Consider the following 24,779-nt stretch of genomic DNA (forward strand, 5'->3'; position numbering starts at 1 on the left):
TCTCATGAAAAACCCCTTTTGCGCCTTCACTTCAGTTGACAATTTGGACTTCATCAAGACATTTCGTATGGCATTGAGATAGATACATATTCTATGAATCGAGAATGGCTCTCAGATATTGGCATCTCATTAAGAGAGACAACACTCAATCAAGAGCACTTTTCCTTCTTCACTCCTCATCTTTCATATGACTTGCTCCTTAGATGAATGGTGGGAAAAAATGGATGATAACCACCTCTTATGAGGACAAGACCTCTGTTCGAAGCACAAAATTTGATTTAACAAAAACTTGTTTGGGGGGGGTGGGGGGGGGAATAAGAACAGGGAAAAGGAAAAAGGGGCAGCTAAATTCCCAAGAAAAAAAAAGCCAAAAAACTTTACCCGAAGGTTATTTGCAAGCACACCAAAGATTCCTGCTGAATGTCCTTCATTGCAGATTATTAAAATCCCAAACAAACCTGCAAACTATAGCATTATGGACAAGGAATGTAGTATCTCAGAGAGGAAAGGGCAGCAAAAGGGAGCATCAGTAAAAAAATTGTCACTAATAGAATTCAAAGAAGAAAAACAAGACTTCGGACTTCAATATTGGGGAGGATATTTTAAAAGGTTGGTGAATCTACAATACATTGGATGAATCATAGATTTGATGATCCTAACATGCCTTGGGAAGATGATGTCTTAATTTCTGAGGGAAGTAAAGGTTCTATTAATGGGCTTGATTCACTTGCTTGATTACTTAAAGATGCAGGAATCCTGCTTCTGATAAAGTGTGTAAAAACGCTAAATATTGCTCCTCCATTACAATTTCTTCACTATCAAACACTTTCCTTCTGTCATTTTGATATTTTGAGAGGACTTGGGTTCCAATTGCTAACATGCTTATCTTTATTACTATAAGGAAAACTTTCTCAAAAAAATTCAAACATCAAATAAACTATCTTATTACAATGGAAGAGGGAGCAAAAATGTACTCAGAGAGAGTGATATCGCTCCTTTAAGAAATTTGATCATATAATTTATTCAAGATATTTAGGCTTATGATTCTATTCGGTTTTCTGAGAAGATGTCTAAAGAAATTTTATATTATATTTCTTTTTTTATTAAATCTCCAGTGGACTCCAAACTTTGGGTTTACATGATTAATTCTACTAAATTTCCATCTTGAACAAACAGTTATCGTTAGTTTCAAATTCATAAACAAGAAGAACTCTTTTGAAAAGTGCTTTAGATGATTCTTGAGTGGCACTTTGTGCTCTTTGGTTCTGAGGAGGTGTCTACTACTGTACACCTTACTTCGTATTAGGGGAGGGTCGTTTTTTGTATGTAGCCTTACCCTTACTTTGCAATGAGCCTGTTTTCATAACTCAAACCCATGAAGATCACAAATGAGGATATATATAGCATGGGCAAAAGGAATCTTAACAGTGGTGCTTACAATCAGTTCTATCCTCTCCTTACTGTAAGGGATATGGATCATATCAAAAATTTAGATAGAGATGATGGGCTTGGTGTTGTTTGATGTGCATATATATATTGTCACATGGGCAAAAGGAATCTTGACAGTGGTGCTTACAATCGGTTGTATCCTCTCCTTTTTGTAAGGGATATCCATCCTACCAAAAGTTTAGGAGTATATGTACTGTATAAAAACATATATATTACATCAAGTAGCCAATAGGAGGAAGGATTTTCCAGAATTTAGCCCCTTCCTTCTGGCCCTGCTTCTGAAAGGACACCAATAGCTGGCAGATGGGATTTCTTCTCTGAAAGCAGAGGTAGCTGAAGGAATACACAATCCGCCAAACTGAAAAAGATTCTGAAACAGTCTGATAATTGAACCTTGTCAGTAAGCATTGAAGGTAATTGCTATTTGTTTATGGATTATGATAAATGATAAAATATGTAATAGTGAAGTACTTCATAACTTGGCACATTGGCATCTATGAGAAAAGAAAATGGTCTGGGGAAACTGCCATTGAGCATTGCATTCATCTGTTGTACTACTACAAATTGCCTCATGTGCACAAAAGATATACTAGGTCTTTCCATTCAAGTGGATATCATTGTCTCCATGAATTTATTATTCTCTTAGAGAATTTCTGTTTCCATGTTACTGGTAGGTTGGCGTTGGCATGTGTATGGAAGGAATAGAACAAAATCCAGTTGTATATGAGCTGATGTCTGAAATGGCTTTTCGAAGTGATAAGGTGCATGTTAAGGTAATTGGATACCTCTAGATGCTAATCTATACATGCTTAATGACTTTTGCTGCATGTACTTTAATGTTTAAGAGTGCTCAGCAAGTTTCTCCTTTCCTTGCTCTATGCCGGCACAGACATCTTTCATATCATCTGAGAAAGTTACACCAACCTGTTGCAATTTCAGGAAAATGTGTAATGGTAATGCAATCTCAAGTTCTTGCTGAACCTGTGAATCTCTTTTTGTTGACATTTATGATGTGCAGTGAGTTAGTCTTTTTCATGCTGGTGTTGCCAGGATGTCTGTACTTCTAGAGGATGAAAATAAGGCGGTGTCCATTTTTACTTTAATTTTACTATAATAATTAGTTCTGCTTGAAGTGTTAATTTTTGTTTGTTTATTGTGTTTTTTATCTGTTCACTGTTATCTATTTTTACCAAGTCTCGAAATTTTCCGCATGATTTATGACTTTGGCATAATGACAACTGCACTTGTCAAGATCAACTGATCATAATAGTTTAGTAATTTATTCCTATAAAATCATATCAAGTTGTGGAAGTTCATTTTCTCCTGAAAATCACTTTGATAGTTGAATTTGATATTTTATTTGATGAATATGTAGTTTATTCAGGTTCTTCATATTTCTTTTGCCTTTTACTCATGCATTCTTTTTGACATCTGTTATTGAGTTTCTGGGTTTTCCATGATACCGGCATTTGCATTCTAAAATATTGGCAAACTATCACATAATAAAAAATACAAAAATGAACCTTTAAACATTTAGTCATAAATCACATGAAAATTGTGGAACTTTTGAGATTTTACCAACCCTAGATGCATTATTCCTCAGCACAGTCCTAGTTTGAGATTTTCTCCCCAAACTTGTTCGTTTTAGATATTGTGTTTGCCGAACATGATTTCAACTTTTAAGTTGTCGAGACCCAATCCCACATTGGTTATCTTCTAGGAAGGTCTTCAAATCTATTAATTGATCTTAGGAATTCAAAAATTGATTTCGTTTAGCACTTCTGGATGTGGACTCATAGTGTTATGAGTGGTGTGACAGTTGATCTAGAACCACTATTGCATGAGAGCATGCCAAGAAGGAATGTTTAAGACTGACCATGGGACAGTGAGACCAGATCTATGGCCTGGAGAGGACTTAAAGCCTGGAAAGAAGACCATTTTGTCACAACTCAACCCTAGATAATCTGCTAGAGAGGTCTTTGGCATATTTGTTAATCTGGTGTTACAGAATATGCCTCTATTTTTTTGCTGGGAACAGAATATGTCCTGAACCAATAATTTCACAATGTTTTGTTAGAAGATAAAATAAAATAAACAAAATGAAATAATTAAGTTGTAGGTTGGACCCACAAACATACAGAAATTGACTTCAACTTGTCTGGACACACCAATGACTTCATAGTTGGGTTTTTTTTTTTCTACTAAACAAATGATAAATTGTATGTTCTAGACATGACTTAAAATTTAGTGAGGTGTTTGGAAAACATGACAGAAAATAGATTGGGTTTGGTACAAGTTACAAAAGGACCAGGATTTTGGAAAAAGGGAATTGTACAAAGTAAATTACACCACGGCACCCAAACACCTATGATTTGGGCCATTTGCAAGGCGACCTGTGGCTTAAAAATGTCTTTGAAGATTCTTGTGATTTTTTTCTTCTTTTTTTTTTTTTTTTTCTTGTGCAGACTCCCCTCTGTTGAGTCAAGCCCCCATTGGGTGACTATGGTTTACTCTAAATTCCACTTAGACCCCAGTGGTTTTGACCATTTTCACAAAGACCCCCACAAGTTACTTTTATTTTTCGTAATTCAAAACTGACATCAAAGACGATCTATTTGGGCTATTGACTTAACGGAGGATGGTTGTGAAATAAAAGGGAGAAAGTAAACAACAAAGACCCTCAGAAACATTTTTAAACCATAGGGGTTTCGGATCCAGTTACTCTGCAAAAAACCTATACGAATGCTATATCCTGTCAGATAAACCACCAGATTACCCCCAATGCACAAGAGCTGATACATTGTATATGATTTAATACTGGAGAATAGAGGCCCTTGGACATGTAAAATCATCAGATTAAAAATGTCTTAAAATAGTGTTTCTACTATAAATTTCATGGGGTACTGCCTTCTTCCTATCTCTAGTTAGCTGCATGATGCTTTCCACTTTAAAACCATCAGCAATTATAATGTTTAATTTTCTTAATTGCTTAGTTGTAACATTTAACTACACAACTGTGTAGGAATGGCTGAAAAGCTACTCTCAGAGGCGTTATAGCAAAGCAATTTATCAAGTTGAGGCAGCTTGGGAGATTCTTCATGCCACCATTTACAATTGTACAGATGGAATTGCAGTAAGGCTTTTTTTTTTCTTTATACTGAAAAGAATCTAATTTCATAGTATTTTGCATCATTACAAACCTGTGTACTGCAAAAACATGGTACAGGTATCTTAATTTGCGGGTGTGTTTTTATATCCTTAAAAGGATGCATATTTTTTTTTCTCTGAATCAGTTGCTGAGTTAACAATTGTACTTGGTTTGTGTGTATGCTACAGCTCTGTCTGAAGTGATTATACATCTTCTTTTGTTCAATTAATTTTCTGCAGGACCATAACACAGATTTCATAGTTGAGTTGCCAGACTGGGATCCATCAGCACCCACATCATCTAACATATCAAGGGAACACTTGAAGCAAAATCTGATTCCGCTGCACCGAAATGGAAGATTTCTTTTCAGTGAAAGGAGTTCTTCCTTGCCTCAGGCACATTTATGGTATTCTACTCAGGATGTCATCAATGCTTTAAGGCTATTCCTTGAAGCAGGAACTTCTCTGACTGGAAGTCTCACATATAGGTAAAAGTTATCATTTCTTTTTTATTTTTTTAGTAGAAATGGCGCTGCATATAGTTAATAGAGGCAATTGAATAGACTTCACAGGGAATCAATGTTGAGCTGGCAATGTATTCATCTTCCATCTCATAGAAAATATAAGAAAATGTCTAGGAAAATAATGTAAAAAGGCAGACAACCAAATATAAACTAACTTCTTTGTCACGTGCACTATTCCTGGTTTAATTTAATCCAGGAATGAGATACTTTGCTAGAAGAAAATCTTAGCAACCTCATGAAAAATGTAACCTCTGTGTGAATATGAAAAATGAACCTTCTAACACTGTGATCCACAACACCCGGCTCTCCATAATGTACATTACAAAATTCCCACTAAGATGAGCATAGGCCTTTTCATTATCTAATTTACTTATCATGCCCAGATTTCCCTAATTGGACACTAACACAACATTCAGGACTTGTCCTTGTGCCAAAAAACCATTTTGTGCTTTGGTATAACCTACAAAATCTCTCTTTTCAGCCTCATATAACCTGCGAAATCACTCTTTTCAGCCTCAATGCAAGAATACTTGCAAAAGTGTTTTACATGTTTCAAATCAGGCTAATTAGTCCATTATCGCTAAGATCCAGTTTCTTTTTTACTAGAGCAATGAACAAAGCATCAAAACTTAACACAAATGTCAAGAATCATAAAAATGCTTGCATAGTAGCCAACTGATGAGCAGAGAGAAGGGCAAGAAAGAAGAGGAGGGCGAGAGAGAGTGCTCTTTTTCTTCCAAATATTTTCTTCATCAAATTTGATGCTTAATCAAGGAAAGAAACTAGAAGAAAGAAGAATGTTAAAGTTTTTCCTAGAGATTAGACTTAAGGTTTGGATATAAGAAAGAGGTCGAGAAAGGAGCTTTAAAAGGCTTTAAAAGGGTTGTCTTAGAAACTATTAATGTAACGGTAACTACCAGTTGAGTTAGTTAGGAAGTTATATTGTAATTCTCTCCCCTATGGTTTATAAATAGAGGGCTGAGGGAGTTTCTTTCTTATGATGTCTTTCATTTTGTATCTTGAGCGATTTTGTATTGCTAGAGAGGAAAGTCAAAATACTTTGTAATCTCTATGAGGATAGCTCAATTCATAGAGCTGTGATTGTGGTACGGGTGTAATTGTTTTCTCATTCAAGATAGTGGAAGAAAGCCTCACACAATCTGGACGCAGGTTGAGTTTTGAACCAGGATAAATCCCGGTGTCCTTTTGTGAGTGTGTGATCTTGTTTCTATTCTTGTATTCTTGTTTTGGCGTTCATCTTTTATGTGTGAGGGAATTCTGTCTTTCTTGAGGGTTGAATAATGAGTGATCGAAGAGGGATTTTGGTCAACAAAGAAGAAAATAATCCTACTAGAAAACCAAATTCTAAGAAGAAAATAGAGAACCAAATTCTTTATATTCAATAATTACCCAAAACGTGAGTATTCCTGCTTGGTAATATAATCCTACTAGAAAGCCTAGTTATGGCCCCTGTCAGGACAATGTTAGGCCTCTGGTGCTGCATACTTAAGGTGCTACAAGAATCAAAGGGAGGATGGTGACATAGCTAGATGGCGTAACAGCCAGCATGTGCGCCAAGGGTAGAGTGGGAACTTGGCTGGTTTGTGTAACAAACCATCATGTGCATAACCAAATACGGTTATGGAGGGGGGATAACAACCTATAAATAGGGATTAGAAGAGAGAGAAAGTGTGGAGAATATTGAGTAGAATTGCATGAGAGATCTGGGCCTCTCGAATGCCCATTCTTGTTCTTTGTTTACATGTTTTTCTTGTAATTTGGAGTTGAAATACCAGCAGTGACTATCCTAATTCATTGGAATCCTATCTATTGTCTTGAATCACATCAATTTTGGTATCAAAGCATCACTGATCCTAATGGTGAACCTGATTGATTGAGTGGGTGAATTGGAAGGGAGGATGGAAGGCATGCAAAGGGGTGTTGATGCCATGAGATGAGAGGTTCAATCGGTGGAGAAGAGTATAGCGAGCTTGCTGGAACAGTTCGCTTGGATGAGAACGAGATGAGAAGAGCAGGAGAGGGAGAGGAAGAACAAGGAGAAGCTAGGAGGCCAGCCTCCGGAATTCGCCCAAGATTCGGAAGTGACACCGGAAATCGAGGTGCGGCGAGTGGAAGCAGAGGGTTCCAAGGGGGGTTGGCATCCGGAGATCCGAGGCCGACGACTGGAGATGCCCCTTTTCGAAGGTGAAGACCTCGATAATAGGATATTCCGAGCCGATAGATACTTTGCAGTGAATGGGCTGACTGAAGAAGAGAAGATGGACACGGTAGCGTTGTGATAGAGCACCGATACATCACACATATCAGCGTAGGGGTAAGAAAGGAAGCAAGAGGGCAATTGAGGAAAAGGATACATGGGTAAAATTGTCATAGACAGTTAGGAATAACAACTTCACGTGGCTGTAACCATCGGGGGAATCTCTATAAGAGAGAGTGGAAAGAAGAGAGAGGTGTGGAGGATTTTTGAAGAAGATTCTGGGAGAGGAGGCCCTCTCGAATTGGCCTTGTTCTTCATTTTTTTCTGTTATTCTTTTCTTTGATTAGTTTACTAGAATTGAGCACTGTAAATCAGTTTGTTATCTACTTATTTGGAGAGGGAAGCTGCAGATTGAGTGGGAATTCTATCATTTTGACATCAGAGCAATCGATCCACGGGGATGACTATTTCTGAAAGAGTGGGTGAGTTGGAGGGGCGTATGGTGAGTTTACAAGATAGTATAGAATCGGTGAAGGCAAAGGTCATGAGAGTGCAAAATATTGAAAAGAGCATGGCAGGGATGATGGACCGATTCAACCTATTAATGGCGCAATGGGATGAGCAGGAGAGGGAGAGGAAGGGGAAGTGAGATGGGAAAGACCAACTTGTGGGATCGTCCTTGGCAAGGGAGGGGACGCCAGCGGTTGGAGGGAGAAGTGGCGAAGGGGGCGACTGGGTTGATGGAGTCGGAAGGCAAGAGTACCGTGGGAGGCGCCTGGAGATGCCCATCTTCGAGGGAGATGGTCCAGGTGGCTGGGTCTTGAGGGCTAAGCGCTACTTCACAGTAAACCAGCTGACCGATGCAGAGAAGTTGGAGTCGACAGCCTTATGCTTTGAAGGAGGGGCTCTGTCTTGGTTTCAATGGGAGCAAAGGAGGCGGCGAGTAAGAAATTGGGAGGAGCTTAAAGGGCTACTGAGGAACCGATTCAGGTCCACCTAAGAAGGGACCGTGGAGGAGAGGTTCATGGCCCTTCGACAGTGGGGAACGGTCCGAGACTATAGAATTTACTTTGAAACTCTAGCATCACCCATTGAAGAGATGCCCAAAGCAGTTTTGGAGGGACACTTTGTTAATGGGCTCAAACCGGAGATCAAGGTGGAAATCAGGGTGTTGAGGTCCTTGGGCCTCGAGAATATCATGGAAATGGCTCAACGGATTGAGGACCGGAATCAGGTGCTACAAGGGAATCGTTTTGGTTACGGCCCAAGTAAGGTAACCCCACACCTAGCTCCGTCTCCTATGGTGCAGCAAAATCTGGGGTTCCAAGCTGCTAATCCTCCTAAGATAGTCACAGCTAGCTCTTCTAATTCTCCAAGATCGCTGGTCAGCGGAAAGCTGTCCACACCACCATTCAAGTGATTGAGTGAGAATGAGCTACAAGCCAAGCAGGCGAAGGGATTATGTTTTCGCTATGACGAGAAGTATTCAATTGGGCATAGGTGTAAGAACAAGGAGTTGCAAGTGATGGTTATTTATGAGGAAGAGAGGGGAGAAGAAGAAGGGACTAAACCAGATGGGGCAATGGAGGCTTCCGGGGAGTGGGAAGACACTGTCAAGGAAGGGGAAATGGTGGAGTTATCACTAAACTCCGTGGTGAGGCTAACTCCTCCTCAAACGATGAAGATTAAAGGAACAATAGAAGGCCAAGAAGTGATTGTCCTGATCAATAGCGGGGCTTCCCACAATTTCATAGCAGCTGACTTGGTGCAAAAATTGGGACTTGTAAGGATGCCTACTCGAGGATATGGGGTGATAATGGGCTCGGGAATGGCAGTGCAAGGGGCGGGAGTATGCAAGAGGGTCCCCTTGTTGTTACAGAATGTGAAGATTGTGGAAGACTTCCTCCCTTTGGAGCAGGGCAGCTCTAATGTCATTCTTGGGATGAAGTGGTTGGCCACATTGGGAGAGACACAAGTGGATTGGGGTTCCCTGATCATGAGGTTCAAGGTGGGAGACACGGCCATTACCTTACATGGGGATCCTAGCCTTAGTAAAACTTTAGTGACCATGAAGTCCATGATGAAGGCATTTTGGAAGGGTGGGGAAGGAGTATTATTGGAGTTGGGCTGTTTAATGGCCGAAGTAGTGGAAGTTGACATCCTTAACAACTTGCAGGAGGTGTTGTCCGACTTCGAGGCAGTCTTTGAAGAGTCGCGTGGGCTGCCCCCACACCAAAGGCGGGATCATACCATCATGCTACAGCCTGGGGTACTCCCAGTCAGTGTGAGACCTTACCGATACCCGCATCTCTTGAAGATTGAGATTGAAAAACTTGTTAGAGTGATGCTGGTTGCAAGTATCATCCGGCCAAGCATCAGCCCTTTTTCTAGTCCCGTATTGCTGGTTAAGAAGAAGGACGGGGGGCGGAGGTTTTGCGTGGACTACCGAGCTCTAAACAAGGTAACTATTCCCGATAAATTTCTAATTCTGATTATTGAAGAACTCCTAGATAAGCTGAATGGAGCTGCAGTTTTTTCGAAATTGGATTTAAAATCGGGTTACCATCAATATGTATCGCACCTAAGGACATTCCGAAAACTGCTTTTCGGACTCATGAGGGCCATTATGAGTTTATGGTGATGCCGTTTGGATTAACAAACGCACTCGCTACATTTTAGTTTTTGATGAACGAGATTTTTAGGGAGCAATTGAGACAGTTTGTTCTTGTGTTTTTTGACGACATTTTGGTGTACAGTAGAATGAGGCGGGAACATTAGGATCATTTGCGTTGTGTATTGGGAATATTAGCTGAAAACAAGTTGTTTGCCAATGCAAAAAAATGCAGGTTCGAGCAGATGGAGATTGACTACTTAGGCCACATTATTTCGCAGCAGGGGGTTGCTATGGATAATTCACTTGGAGGGTGTTGCGCTCTCGTGGTTTTAATGGGAGGAGAAGCGGCGAAGGGTTGGGAGTTGGGAGGACTTCAAGTTCCTGATAAGGAACCGCTTCCGACCCACCCAAGAAGGCTCAATCGAAGAGCGTTTTCTTGCCCTCCGGCAAAAAAGAACTGTCAAGGAGTACCACCAATGCTTCGAGGCATTGGCATCGCCGCTTGAAAACCTGTTGGAAGCCATGCTAAGGGGCATTTCATCAATGGATTGCAACCTGATATCAATGCCAAGTTGAGGGTGTTGAGGCCGAGGGGCTTAGAGCAAATGATGGACTTAGCCCAACGCATCGAAGAGCGGAATTGGGTGGTTTGAGGTGGTGGTTCAGGGTCGAGCAAGGGACAGGCCATGCTGAACCCAGCTCAAACTTATCAACGAGGGGGAATTCTACCACCCTCCCAGCACCCCCAAAAACAAACGACGGTCAGTCCTATTTCCTATCGACCACAAGCCATAAGAAAAGGGAACAACCCACCCTTCAAGCGGCTTAGCGAAGCTGAGTGGAAGGCAAAAAGAGATAAGGGTTTATGCTTTAGATGCGATGAGAAGTATACTATAGGCCATAAGTGTCGAAACAAGGAGCTGCAAGTGCTTATGATATACGATGAAAAGGTAGACGAGGAGGTAAATGGGGGAGAAACGTTGGAAGAAATCGCAAGAGAGCCTGGGCAAAGTGGGGAGGTCATTGAGCTCTCCATGAATTCAGTAGTTGGATTAACCACACCACAAACTATAAAGCTTAAAGGAGATATAGAGGGGCAGCCGGTGGTGGTGCTCATTGATGGAGGAGCCACCCACAACTTCATTGCAACAAATTTGGTGCAGCTGTTGGGCCTGTAGAGGACAGAAACAGCCGGGTATGGGGTGATCATGGGGATCGGGGTAGCCGTACAAGGGGCGGGAATTTGCAAGGGGGTGAAGCTTACCCTCCAAAATTTACAAATTGTGGAAGATTTTATGCCCTTGGAGTTGGGTAGTTCTAATGTAATCCTTGGGATGAAGTGGCTAGTAGTAGTGGGGAAGATGAGAGTGGATTGGAAGGCTTTAACTATGAAGTTTCAGGTTGGGGGATTGGCTATGACCTTGCAAGGAGATCCCAGCTTGAGCAAAAGCTTGGTATCCTTGAAGGCTATGATGAAGGTCTTCAAGGAGAATGGAGAAGGAATGTTGCTTGAACTAGAAATGATGGCAGCTGAATTCAATGAAAGTCAGGTAGAGGTTCTGTCATTCCTAAAAGAGGTGTTTGCTGAGTTTGAGGAGGTGTTCACAACACCGGAGGGGCTGCCTCCTTCCAGAAAAAAGATCATGCAATCAAACCTACTTCCAGGCATGGTACCGGTCAGTGTGCAGCCCTATCGTTACCCTTACCTACAGAAAAACGAGATTGAGAAGATGGTAGGAGAGATGCTAGCTCCGAGGATTATACAACCTAGTTCCAGCCCTTTTTCTAGTCCGGTCTTGCTTGTCAAGAAGAAGGATGGAGGGTGACGTTTTTGTGTGGACTATAGGGCTTTGAAATAAGGTGACCGTGCTCGACAAGTTTCCAATTCCAGTGATTGAGGAGCTGTTGGATGAGCTTCATAGGGCCACAATTTTTTCTAAACTCGATCTTAAATCTGGGTATCATCAAATTTGCATTAAGGCTGAGGACATTCCGAAGACCGCCTTCAGGACACATGAAAGGCCATTATGAGTTCCTCGTCATGCCTTTCGGATTGACGAATGCACCAGCAACGTTTCAGTCACCGATGAACGACATTTTCAGGAAGCAATTGAGGCGATTTATGTTAGTATTTTTTGATGACATATTGGTTTTCAGTAGGGACTTTGAACAGCATGCACAACATTTATGTTTTGTTGTGGAGGTGCTGGCAGCTAACCAATTATTTGCAAATAGGAAGAAGTGCTTGTTTGGAGAGCTGGAAATTGAATATTTGGGCCACATCATATCACAGCAAGGGGTTTCAGCTGGTTGTAGCAAGGTACAAGCTATGATAGATTGGCCCACTCCTACCATGTTGAAGGAATTGCGAGGTTTTCTTGGGCTCACAGGATATTATAGGCGATTTGTTAAGGATTATGGAAAGCTGGCATGGCCTCTCACGAAGCGACTACGAAAGAACAATTTTTTTTGGGATGAGGCAGCCAAGCAAGCTTTCCAACGGCTCAAGGTTGCCATGGTGTCGCTACCTGTTTTAGCTTTGCTGGATTTTGACAAGCCATTTGTGGTTGAAACGGATGCATCAGGACAAGGTATGGGGGCAGTTTTAATGCAAGATCATAGACCTATTGCTTATTTTAGTCATGCCTTTAATCAATTAGGAAGGAGGAAATCAGTTTATGAGTGAGAATTGATGGCCATTGTTTTTGCGGTGCAAAAGTGGAGGCATTACTTGTTGGGAAAGAAGTTTGTGGTCCGAACTGACCAAAAGAGCCTCAAATTTTTGATGGAGCAAAGGTTGGTGAGTCCAGAATATCAGAAGTGGATGGTTAAATTAATGGGATTTCAGTTCGAAATTCAATATCACCCCGGATTGGAAAATAAGGCAGCAGATGGCCTGTCCTACATTAGTCACTCTGCTGCCCTATTAGCCTTAACAGTCCCTAAGGTGCTCCAGCTTGATCAATTGGCTCGGGAAGTAGAAGACAATGAGTGGCTGCAAGGTGTTGTCAAGGATCTCCGGCTGGATCCTACCTCCAGACCCAATTTCCAATTGGTGGATAGCGACCTCCTCTACAAGGGTAGGTTGTACCTACCAAAGGGCTCTTCTCTCATTTCTTTGCTATTACATGAGGGACATGATGGGAATGTGGGAGGACACTCGGGGTTTTTGAAAACCTACAAGAGGATTGCAGCTAATGTATATTGGCCAAGGATGAAGCGAGACATCCACCGGTATATGAGTAATTGTGCTGTTTGCTAGCAAAACAAAGTGTTGGCCCTAAAGCTCGGAGGGCTCTTGCAGCCCCTTCCTATCCCAAATCAAATTTGGGATGACATTATTATGGACTTCATTGAAGGCTTACCAAGGTCGGGCAAAATGGATTCTATTTTGGTGGTGGTGGATAGGCTCAGTAAGTATGGGCATTTTATTGGGCTTAAGCATCCTTTTACAGCAGGAGAGGTGGCAGGGATTTTCATCAAGGAAGTTGTGAGGCTTCATGGTTTACCACGATCCATTGTATCCGATAGGGACAAGATTTTCATGAGCAGATAGGAGAGGTGGCAGGGATTTTCATCAAGGAAGTTGTGAGGCTTCATGGTTTACCACGATCCATTGTATCCGATAGGGACAAGATTTTCATGAGCAGATTTTGAGAGGAATTGTTTCGCCTCCAAGGCACCAAGCTCCACCGCAGCACAGCTTACCATCCACAAATGGATGGTCAAACGGAGGTGCTTAATAGGACCTTGGAAACATACCTTCGCTGTTTTGCTTCCTCTAAACCTAAAGCTTGGTACATGTGGCTGCCTTGGGCCAAACTATGGTACAACACTTCATACCACACAGCCTCGAGAATGACACCATTCCAGGCAGTGTATGGGCGAGAACCACCAGCAATATTGAGGGTTGAAAGGGGATCTACTCCTGTTTCAGTGGTTGAGCAACAGCTGGTCGAAAGAGATCACAATTTGGAGGAACTTAAGGCACAGCTACTACAAGCCCAAGAGGTAATGAAGAAGGGGGAAGATATGAAAAGAAGAGCAGTGAAGTATAAGATAGGGGACTTATTTTACTTGAAACAAAGACCCTATCGTAGAAAAACATTGGCTGGTCGTTCAAATAAGAAATTGGCTCCTAGATTCTATGGTCCATTTGTAATTGAAAAAGAAATAGGGCCTGTAGCCTACAAGTTAAAGCTGTCATCACACTATAACATCCACCCCGTCTTCCACGTGTCTCAGCTACGTGAAGCCAAAGGTGCATTGCAAGCCACTGTGGAGATTCCCAGTCGGCTATGTTGGTCGAACCAAAGGTAGTGTTGGGGGTCCGGCCAGGAACAGGAAGTAATTTATGTAGATTGGATGTTCTAGTTCAATGGAAGGGGTTACAGCCTTTGGAAGCTACTTGGGAGCCCTATAGCTTAATTCAACAGCAATTTCCCACTTTCCACCTTGAGGACAAGGTGAAAGTTGGGGAGGGGAGTAATGTTAGGCCTCCAGTGCTGCGGACTTACCAAAGGCACTACAAGAATCAAAGGGAGGATGGTGACACAGCTGGATGGCGTAACAGCCAGCATGTGGGCCAAGGGTAGAGTGGGAACTTGGCTGGTTTGTGTAACAAACCAACATGTGCATAACCAAATACGGTTATGGAGGGGGGAATAATAACCTATAAATAGGGATTAGAAGAGAGAAAATGTGGAGAATATTGAGTAGAATTGCAGGAGAGATCTGGGCCTCTCGAATGCCCATTCTTGTTCTTTGTTTACATGTTTTTCTTGTAATTTGGAGTTGAAATACCAGCAGTGACTATCCTAATTCATTGGAATCCTATCTATTGTCTTGAATCACATCAGACAATAGGAACAAGTTCTTTACTGTGTCATAGGAATACTAAGTTGGGAGATATCTGGGAAAATGCTGGTTCCATTGACCGCATAAATGTCGTTGGTCTAGATCTGTCATTGCCCCAATGAACTTCTAGGAATACCAGAACTTTCTGCCAGAAAATGAATGGCCTCAAAGTTTTCACCAATGCACCAATTGTTTCCCCAAGATTCCTGCACTTCAATTTTTATGACAAACCTTACGAAGAAAATAACCGTTTGGACCATAAACTCCAGGGAAGAGCAGGAGTCTCATCCTCCATATTATCCATAAGACAAAACCTGGAGATAATGTCAATCTTACCTAAGTTGAAAGTATCCCACATGAGAAGAATATCTGCAGCAGCTCCCTCCACTCTTAAAAATACGCATTTTCTCCTCCTCTTTATCTGTGAATTCCTCACAACTTCACTGAACAACTACAAGGACTTACATTTTGTCTGTTGCTGGCAAATCAAAATCCTATCTCCATTTTGTAAAGCAGAGAAATAGTAATCAGAAAAATGAAAAAGATGGGATCACAAGACCCACAGTGGGATGATGAATCTTCTGTTTTATCAAATTTGAACATGTGCTCACATTACAAAATATCCTTGGTACCATTTAGTACCTCAATAAGTTATTCTCCTTGTCAAAATCATAGTGAGGTGTTTGGAATCGGTCTGGGTCCATTAAAAATTTTTGCTGTTTGTCTGAAGCAGCTGAGGATGATGATTTTGCAGAATGATGAAGGGCAGATGAGTATTTCAGATAGCACTAATATATATACACTTATGACAGGTATGACTTGGTTGACTTGACTAGGCAAGTACTGTCAAAGCTAGCAAACCAGGTATATTTGGAAGCAGTGACAGCTTTCCGAGACAAGGATACAAAAACATTTAGTTCCCTGATCCAAAAATTTGAAGGGCTCATCAAGGACATTGATAAGCTTCTGGCTGCCGATGATAATTTTCTGCTTGGAACTTGGCTAGAGAGTGCAAGAAAGTTGGCTTTAAATCATGAAGAGAGAAAACAGGTGAGAACAAAACTTTTTTTTGTCCCACATGTAATGCTGTATGTGATTCAAAATCACTCAAATCACGTTAATATTTCTTCTGTGTTGGCTTCTGTCTTATTATCTAGATAAATGTTTACAAGTTAAATCAATCTTAAGTTATAGATCCCGGTTTTGAATATGTACAATCGAAGGATATAATGTAGAAAAGTTTCCTTGCTTCCTCTTTTGTTTCAGTATGAGTGGAATGCAAGGACACAAGTGACAATGTGGTTCGACAATTCAAAATCTGTTCAAAGTAAACTTCATGATTACGGTAAACTAAATTTCTCGATACTCTGAGACTTTTGTTTGATTAATGACTTCATTCTTGACATAATAGTGCAATTTTTCACTGATTCATGGTCAGCAAACAAGTTCTGGAGTGGACTACTAGAAGGTTACTATCTACCACGAGCATCAACTTATTTCAGTCATCTATTGAAGAGCTTGGAGGAGAATAAGAGCTTCAAGCTGGAGGACTGGAGAAGAGAATGGATAGCATTTTCAAACAAATGGCAAGAAGGTAATGAACTTTACCCCGTAAAGGCCAAAGGAGATGCCCTTGCCATTTCAAAAGCTTTGTATGATAAGTATTTCGGCCAATAAATTATAAATGGCCTGAATGTTCATTGTCCCAGTGGTCACAAAATCTTCCAACTTCTCTTTCTAATAAGACTTTGCGCCCCCGTCACATGGATGGGAGAGGAAGCATGATTGAAGATTGCTTTGATTTAGCCTAGAAGGATAGGTCAAATGGTATTATGAGTGAGAAGAACTTTAGTTAAATTAAGGTGGAAACCATATGAGTACCAAATGAGATTATTTCTTTGGGCCACCATTATCATCATCTGTTTGGAGTTTTTCCTGATCTATATGTGCGGGTCGGGTTTATATACATGAATCCATAAAAAGTTTGTAAAGCAAAACCTGAAACTCCTATTTTATGAAAAAGGATAAAAAAAGAATGCTGTTAGCTGGGTTATTATGAATATTAAAGTTCCTGGACTGCGTTTATGAACTAGCCTGATACATTTGGAGCACTGATTTTAGACCGTTTGTGCACTTCGTCATCCTATAACACCTTTTCTGAAGACGTCCTTTAATACAAACCTCATTATGGCATAAGCATCTCCTAGCCTAGTGGTTATAGTTGACCCCCCACCTACTGAAAGATCATTTGCTGCCCTTGAAAATAATCCTCATGAAAATCTAAATATGCATGCCATAAAAGCCGCCTGGTTTAGGGTCAGGAATAAAACCCGTGTTGGTTGAAGGTGCAGGTTTCATTTTCCCTCTCCCATTGGAGAGAATATTTACTTGGAGATATCTTGTCACTGTGTTTGACATGGTGTCACACCATTAAATCATATGTTATCGTGTATTTATCATGAATTCTGACAATTTAGTGATATAATGCAAATTTAAAAATTAAAATTTCAAATTGATTTTAACTTCACTATTAAAATATATGATAATATTTGACTATATAGTGATATCATACACACTAACATGATAGTGGTTTCATTAAATAAAGATTACCTTTTGCGTACAACATTGCGTCCTTGATGATGCATGTTACTTCCTCATGGTGGACGTTTCACCAAAGAATACAATCGCAGGTAAAGACCGATAGAGAGGAGATGTGGATCAACTACATGAAAAATCAAAAACTTTCATGGCTTGCGATACCCTTCCCTGGGTAAAAATGGCCTCAACATACAAAATGCCATTGGCAAACCTTGATTGGGGCTTACAATCGCCCTCTCGTCACTCTTGAGTTTATATTGAGCATTTTCATTACAGAAGGTGTTGAATATATGATCGTGATCTGATTCAAGCTACATTACCAAGCATCCAAAATTTTCTTAGAATCAAGACTTGATCTGCCGCATTTGAACCTAAAAACTGGCAGCGAAGCCATTGAATTCTCTCAATGATCTTGGCAGATGAAGTGCAGCAACCATTTGACAGCGTGTGCACTGAAGCAAGTGCCGATACATTTACCAATGGACGACTCTGTCATTACTGCTACATGAAAAAAACAGATTTATCGGTTTGTTTGTAGTAACAAGAATGCTGTTATAAGATAAAACACCTAACCAATCAGCCATATTCTACATCAAAATATAATTTCACTGAATGAATATGTCTACACATCATTAAATCCACAGAATATGTGCAATAGCAATCATAACCAATCGGAGAGACATAAAACTGACAGGGTAAACTAACAAGATAACCCATCTTTACACCCTTCAGATATACGATCTATTTGGATTGAAGAATTTGGAGTGGACGAAGGGTTTTACAATGAAAGATTAAGTGTTCGTATATTTCTATTTTGAGGGGGCCAAAAGAAGCAAGTGAAGGGGGTTGGGATTTTTGGGAAGGGTGAAAGGATCCATAATTTTGAGCATTTTCCTTTCCCAAAAATTGGGAGAAAGTGAACAATGTCATAATTCATTTAATTATTCTGGAAACGACTTATATCCATCAACTTGAGGAAGATGCACGTTTAAACCATTGGACCAACCGTTGGCCAATATTTTGATGCATCTAGGATGAGTGCATTTGCTACTCCTGAAAACATGTCACCCAGGTAATCTCATAAAATTCCTTATACAAGCTAACATGTGGGGATTCTATAGGTAAGACGGATGACATTGGTCTAATGCAGCATGAAAAGAGCACAAAAAAGGCATTGTCCTCTGTGCCGTATTCATGCACTAAGGCGCATTCACAAATTGCAGCAAGTTAGTCACAATTTGCCAAAAGTATGCAATGCAGACCTATATCAAGCTCATAGCCTGAACAAGAATTCGATTACACTTGTAAGGCAAAACTGGGGGCAAGGGTTCTCCATAACATTCGTACTTAAAACAACTGTTAAACTATTGGCCACCAACTCACTTAAAAATTTTGAACTGTAAGAAGAGTACACTTTTAACTTTTATATTATTATTTTTATTCTCAGTGCACCCCTCACATGGGACTATACTTTGTAACTGAGCCGAACACAAGCAATCAATTGAATATTGGGTTGGCAATGAGGTATGAATCCAGGAACTTTGCCAACTCTTTATACTATGTGAAAGTATTGACTACCAACTCATCTAAAACCTTAGGCTATTAAAAAAACAGGTAACTTTATCTTTTATATTATTATTTTTATTCCAACAGAGATGTTCAATCCATGTTTTTCAATGATATTAATTATATGGGCTTAAATTATTGATAATTGCAAGAAAATTAAATTGTATAAATCCATTCCCTTCAACAATTCAAGCATTTCTATTCACAAGCAACAACCTTGAATGGCCCAAAAGCATAATACAATAAACTGCCTAATTTTCACAACTAAATAGCCCAACCACAACAATGAATAAGGTTTAATGTTTCAAATTATATTTTGGCCAAACTGATAGCTTTTGGCCCATCAGAAATTGTAACGTCCCGTTCGAGCAATAGGAAGGACCGGAACAACTTACCCTGATGGGCCTACACGAACTTCCCAGGGGATCACCCATCCCTGGATTACCCCAGGTCAAGCACGCTTAACTTGGGAGTTCTTTGCCAACATTCAGCCCAAAAGGTATCCAGCTGGTGTTGTTTCCTTTCTTACACTATCCTCGATATATACTAACTTCTCTAGGCTCTCGGGGTATTACATTCTTCCCCCCTTGAGCACATGACGTCCTCGTCATGCGACCTTACAACCGGTCCCAGATCTCCTCTTTGGAGGCTGCCATCCTAGAAGCCTGTCAGGAGCCGCTCCTTGATCAGGCCTTGCGCCCCGGCGCCACTCCCCGCCCTCATCGGATCGCCTTCACCAAGGGTCGGCTCTGATACCATTTGTAACGTCCCGTTCGAGCGATAGGAAGGACCAGAACAACTTACCCTGATGGGCCTACACGAACTTCCCAGGGGGTCACCCATCCCTGGATTACCCCAGGTCAAGCACGCTTAACTTGGGAGTTCTTTGCCAACATTCAGCCCAAAAGGTATCCAGCTGGTGTTGTTTCCTTTCTTACACTATCCTCGATATATACTAACTTCTCTGGGCTCTCGGGGTATTACAGAAATGGTAAGCTGCAACATTTATTTGTCTTGAATATATATAGGTAAACAAGGTAAAAGGAAAAAGAAAAAGTGATTGAACTTCACAAAAGATAAAAAAATACACAAAATTAAATTTTGCCCTAATTTTAATGCTGGTCTACAATTATAGTATGAACTTAGCTAATAGCAGAAAATAACTACTTTCAATTGAAAAATGACTCAAATAAAATCAGACAACAAATGACCTTAGCACAAAAAAAAAAAAAAAAAAAAAATCACAGACAACAAAATGGTTTTCCAACAACACAATTTAGTTGAATAACGTTTAACCAAATAAAAGATTTATTAGCATCTTCTTAACATGGTGACAAGGACACACGTGGATCCCAAACCTGCTGAAGGGTGATGCTGATCATACAACACACAATCTAATGTGTCATGAACCTCATTAAGCTTCATGAAGCACAGAATACCATATGAAAGACACTATATAATAATGCCAATCTCCTTTCCAAAATGTAAGTAAACTGACCTTTCAAAGCCACAACATTGGATGATAGAACAAACATATCAATTATGAAAAGCACTGAATATGGGAATTCCCACACCTGAAAAAAAGCATTATGAAATGGATAAACTAAGTTGGAAATATAATGTAGATTAGATTAAGTTAAGAAAATAAATGAAATTGAAGGGAATACTTAATGAATTTTGCACAAGTAGCCATTGTCAATGGTTGGTGACATGAGAAAGCTTACCAGCATGGTGATGAGAAAGATTTTCAAGTAGCTAGAAACAAATATAGCGAACAATATGTCTGTGCACCTTCATACATTGTAAGCAATAGTCAAGAGTTTTGCAGAGGTACAAATAGGACAAACCCCTAGTTAGAAATATCTATCAGGGGGAAATAAAAACCTCTGCATAATTTGCCATTTGCTGCTACATGTAGTTCTTTCACTCTTCTCACATGTGCCGCTCAATCAGAAGCAATTCTCAGTTCACATAACATAAGGTTGCATATTATTTTGAAACCACAACAGCCCTCTCCAAAGAGCATTGCATGAAAATTTGTTTTGTAACAAACCCTTGGTTTTTTCAAACAAAATAAAACCTTAGTTTGACTATAATTTGTTTCCCTTGTTAATTAACTTACTAGCTTTTGGTTGTTTTCTCTCTATGAGATGCTCTGCTTGTTGCTTCATTAACTTCTTTACTAGTTTATGTCTTGTGGAAATTTGATTAGTTTGGAATTACATTCATTAAATTATGCAGAGTGTTGTCATATTGCTTGTCTCAAAGTCCTAGCAATACATCAATATTTTTCTTAATTCTTCAATATCAGGAATACTTGAAAGTATGGCTAGACTGAAAATGCTTCCTCAAAAATCTGAAAAAATTCAATTACAGGACACTAAAATAGCTTCTCCATTTCATGCATCCAATGTAATTATGTACAGCACCTTCTCAATCTCCCTTGTTGAAAGTAAGTATATAAATATTGAACATTATATACTATAGGCCCTAAGATTTGTAGAACATAGATGCAAAGAGAAAATTAGACATCACAGTAAGGGAAAGAACTGCCTTTGCTAGCATTCCACACTACAAGTTCTCAATAGTAACGAGTAGTATTCATCTCACTGAAAAAGCACAAGCTCAAGAAATAGAATAAAACAGATAAATAAAGAAAATGTTTACCGGGAGACTCCAACATGTGCATCCAAAAAGTATCTGTTTGCGAGGAGCAAAATACAAAGAAACATGAAGTTTCTTAAAAGAAGATTCATCAGCATCTACAATTTGAAATTGTTTAGGCCCATTTTAGTAAACTCAGTTTCATGATTGAAATTCATTAGATATGCATAGTGAGGTAGATAGCAAACCTTTGTACATCCCAAAACTAATGAAGAAAAGCTCACAGACAAGCTCCAATTTTCTTCACTCCAGTTTAAGACCAGTATCGTGACTTAAAATGCTAAGGGTTAGGATGTTGCACAGAGCTATGAGCTTAAATACAATATGGATAGTTAATGTTTAAATTTGAGGTCATCTGCATGAAATGGATACAGGCATCCAGAAGAAGGAAAGCAGAAATTGACTTCCAAAACAAGCCCTGCAAAGTCACAGCGTTATCTGCATGTTATATTGGAATCTGGATTCAGAAATGCATGAAAAAACAAAAACAGTTCTGCTAGGCATGTGGTAATAGAAGGTCAGTGTAAATTAATGAGCTGGGGAAAAAAGAAATGCTCTAGTCCAGCAAATTAATACTTAGAAAGGATGGATGGAATACTTGTTGCTGGGGTTTGAGGGGCAAGTAGGGTATCAAGGACTTCACATTACAACATTAATGCGATATAAAATCTCATAGAGTTAATAGGTTGGAACATAACAGAAAGAGAGAGAAACTAAGGCAACTTTTTGTCATACCTCAAGATTCACAACTTGTCGATTCAGTAAATTGTACAGTAAATGTCTGTATGCTTTCGGCTTGTGTAGAACCAGGTCAATTAAAAGGATCTACAAACACCAAATGTTGCAAGCACATTTTCAATCTCCATTAAAAAGACAACCCAAAAATTTTAAAATGTATTTTTAGGACCTTATACATGAGCATGCCACAGTAGATGTGACAGGAAAAAACAGAATGAATTTATCTATAAAGGTTGGAGTAGCACCTACTGAAGAGGCATGAAACCCATATTTTTTCATACTCAAAAGAAGAGTTTGATCCTGGCTCAGAATTAACATGATTTATATATGTGAGAAGAAAACTAATAGATACACATATGAGAAAGAGTTGATGGAATGGAATATAACTTTGTAGCAAAAGATACTGAGAAAAACCAGAACTCTTAGGCATGACACGGGATATGACGGACGGCCAAGGAAAAAGATAGGGTCATGGATAAAGAATATTAGCATTCAGAATTCATTAACTTACCACCACCAAATCAAACTAAGTCTTGCTATTGTTTTTGTTGTTGTGTTGCTTTGATAAATAAAACATTATTATGCAGAAAACATCATGGGGAAGCAATCCAACAAAAATTATTAGACAGTGCAATCAGCAAGGAAAACAGAAATTACAGATTTTGGTCGTAGGAACTTTTACAAAAGATACATACACGCATGCACATAGTCCTATATCTTAAAGTCATTACCATAATTTCACATTCAATATACTCATCAGCAACTGCTTTGCAGTTCTCCTGCCATATCAAAGAAACAAATTTGATGAGGATTGCATTCACAATTATAATAAATAAATAAGGGAAAGGGAAACATAATAATTTAAGATAAGGCATGGTAAATATTACTGACGCATTTCATGAGGCGGATATTTCCAGGAGAATATTGAATGAACAGTGCTTTATCGCTAGCAAGCTGAAATCCACATTCAACGCATCGAAATTCCATGTCGTCTCTCTCTCTCTCTCTCTCTCTCTCTCTCTCTCTCTCTCTCTCTCTCTCCAAATTTCCAGATTCTGAATGATGTAAGATGAACCAATGTTCCAATAACCAGATAATAAAGCTAACGGAGGAGGGGCAAGTTCAAAGGTTTCAGGTAAACTGCGAGCTCCATCATAAATATATTATATATAATAAATAAACTTTTGGGGCAGCCACCCAAGCAACACGTAGTTTTTCTTCCTCATCTTCCTGAAACTATCAAGTGTCAATCGAAATTAACACACAGGAAAAAAAAAAAAATTAGATGCATCATACCTGCAACTCTTTTAGCAAACTACATTGAGGGTGCCCTAAGGGTCGATACGCCTGCGAAACCCGAATCAGTCTTCTTCCTGGAATCGATCCTAAACCCTAGTTAGTCTCTTGCCAAAACCAGAAAGAAGGAAAAGGAAAAGGCTCCAATACATACGCATATACACATTTATCTCCAACCAACAAAATATAAAAAATTCCTTCAAGAAAATCCAATATCTCAAAGCTCCAACAATTACAAGGCATTAGGCAAGCCCATTTTTCAAATTTCTCGCAAAAATTTAGTGCTTTTTAATTATTATATACATCTTTTAAACAAATTAGATAGATTAGTTTTTTTTTTTAATCAAAACAAATTAAGCGATTTAAACAAGCTAGTTTAAGTTAAATTTAAAGTAAATTACATTAAGACTTTTTATTATTTAACTTAATTCGTACAAAAATTTCGTATAATTTAAAAATATTTTTAATAATTTTTGCTTGCATTTGTCTTGAGGATTTCTTTCGTTGCTAACACTGTTAATTAAATTTAATTAATAATAAAATAAAGCCATAACTGAAAGACTAAAGTTATTGGCGATGAACCCACCAATGATAATACATTTTAGAGTCACAATTTTATTTATTTAACATTATTGTAATAAATTTTAACTTAAAGACATTTTATAGAAGAATGTACATTTAAATTAATAATTTATAAACTAATTTATTATATGTAATTGTGGGTTCCGGTTATTGATTGGTTACAACATCTTAAAAATAGTAATTGTAATCATAATTGATGATCTTTTATGTTTTTTAACTATAATTGTGTCTATATTTATTTTTCTTGAATTTTAATTATATTCATTAAACATAATTATTATTATTTTTTAAATTAACCTTACGCACTCATTCTTAAATGGAAGACGAAGAATCAACAATTGTTTCCTAACAACTATTAAGATGACGACTCACTACGCTCACGATATAATTGTGGTACTATATAAGGAAAGAGAGATAATTTTTAAAATATTTATCTTTTTTTCTACTCTCTAAAAAATTACTATTTACGGCACGGCTCATCTACATATTAAAAATTAATGATTGTTATTGTTTTACTAAAAATATT

At 39.1% G+C, this 24,779-nt stretch overlaps 2 protein-coding genes and 1 long non-coding RNA gene across 9 annotated transcripts in view; 2 read left to right on the plus strand and 1 right to left on the minus strand.

The window, feature by feature from the left end:
• The window catches only part of LOC127802445 (alpha-N-acetylglucosaminidase), a 42,766-nt gene extending 26,048 nt beyond the window's left edge, over nucleotides 1-16,718 (plus strand). Inside the window, exons 14-19 of the mRNA XM_052338267.1 lie at nucleotides 2,124-2,222; nucleotides 4,472-4,582; nucleotides 4,837-5,084; nucleotides 15,622-15,859; nucleotides 16,076-16,154; nucleotides 16,248-16,718. Of these exons, the coding sequence (XP_052194227.1) occupies nucleotides 2,124-2,222; nucleotides 4,472-4,582; nucleotides 4,837-5,084; nucleotides 15,622-15,859; nucleotides 16,076-16,154; nucleotides 16,248-16,486 (1,014 nt within the window). The 3' untranslated portion in view covers nucleotides 16,487-16,718. The remainder of the gene's footprint in view (nucleotides 1-2,123; nucleotides 2,223-4,471; nucleotides 4,583-4,836; nucleotides 5,085-15,621; nucleotides 15,860-16,075; nucleotides 16,155-16,247) is intronic.
• A 784-nt stretch (nucleotides 16,719-17,502) lies between these two features.
• Nucleotides 17,503-23,823, minus strand: LOC127802446 (protein ARV 2-like). Of its 7 annotated transcripts, none has more exons than XM_052338271.1 (11): nucleotides 23,672-23,799; nucleotides 23,396-23,515; nucleotides 23,267-23,365; nucleotides 23,107-23,154; nucleotides 22,373-22,462; nucleotides 22,010-22,055; nucleotides 21,826-21,908; nucleotides 21,641-21,735; nucleotides 20,698-20,764; nucleotides 20,472-20,547; nucleotides 17,503-17,908 (listed from the first exon to the last, which is right to left on the minus strand). In XM_052338271.1, the coding sequence occupies exons 3-11, from the start codon at nucleotides 23,360-23,362 to the stop codon at nucleotides 17,811-17,813; spliced, it is 699 nt and encodes a 232-aa protein (XP_052194231.1). In that variant the 5' UTR covers nucleotides 23,363-23,365; nucleotides 23,396-23,515; nucleotides 23,672-23,799; the 3' UTR covers nucleotides 17,503-17,810. The 7 variants fall into 7 exon arrangements, with proteins under 7 accessions (XP_052194231.1, XP_052194232.1, XP_052194228.1 ...); XM_052338272.1 differs by having other exon boundaries at nucleotides 23,396-23,430; nucleotides 23,672-23,785; XM_052338268.1 differs by having other exon boundaries at nucleotides 23,267-23,605; nucleotides 23,672-23,823.
• Nucleotides 19,189-20,029, plus strand: LOC127802448 (uncharacterized). The gene is made up of 2 exons (XR_008023283.1): nucleotides 19,189-19,330; nucleotides 19,970-20,029. It is a non-coding gene; the product is annotated as an uncharacterized LOC127802448 (long non-coding RNA).
• Nucleotides 23,824-24,779: the final 956 nt, after the last annotated feature.

Source organism: Diospyros lotus, chromosome 5 (genome assembly GCF_014633365.1).
Source record: "Diospyros lotus cultivar Yz01 chromosome 5, ASM1463336v1, whole genome shotgun sequence".
In the NCBI taxonomy this organism is placed as follows: Eukaryota; Viridiplantae; Streptophyta; class Magnoliopsida; order Ericales; family Ebenaceae; genus Diospyros; species Diospyros lotus.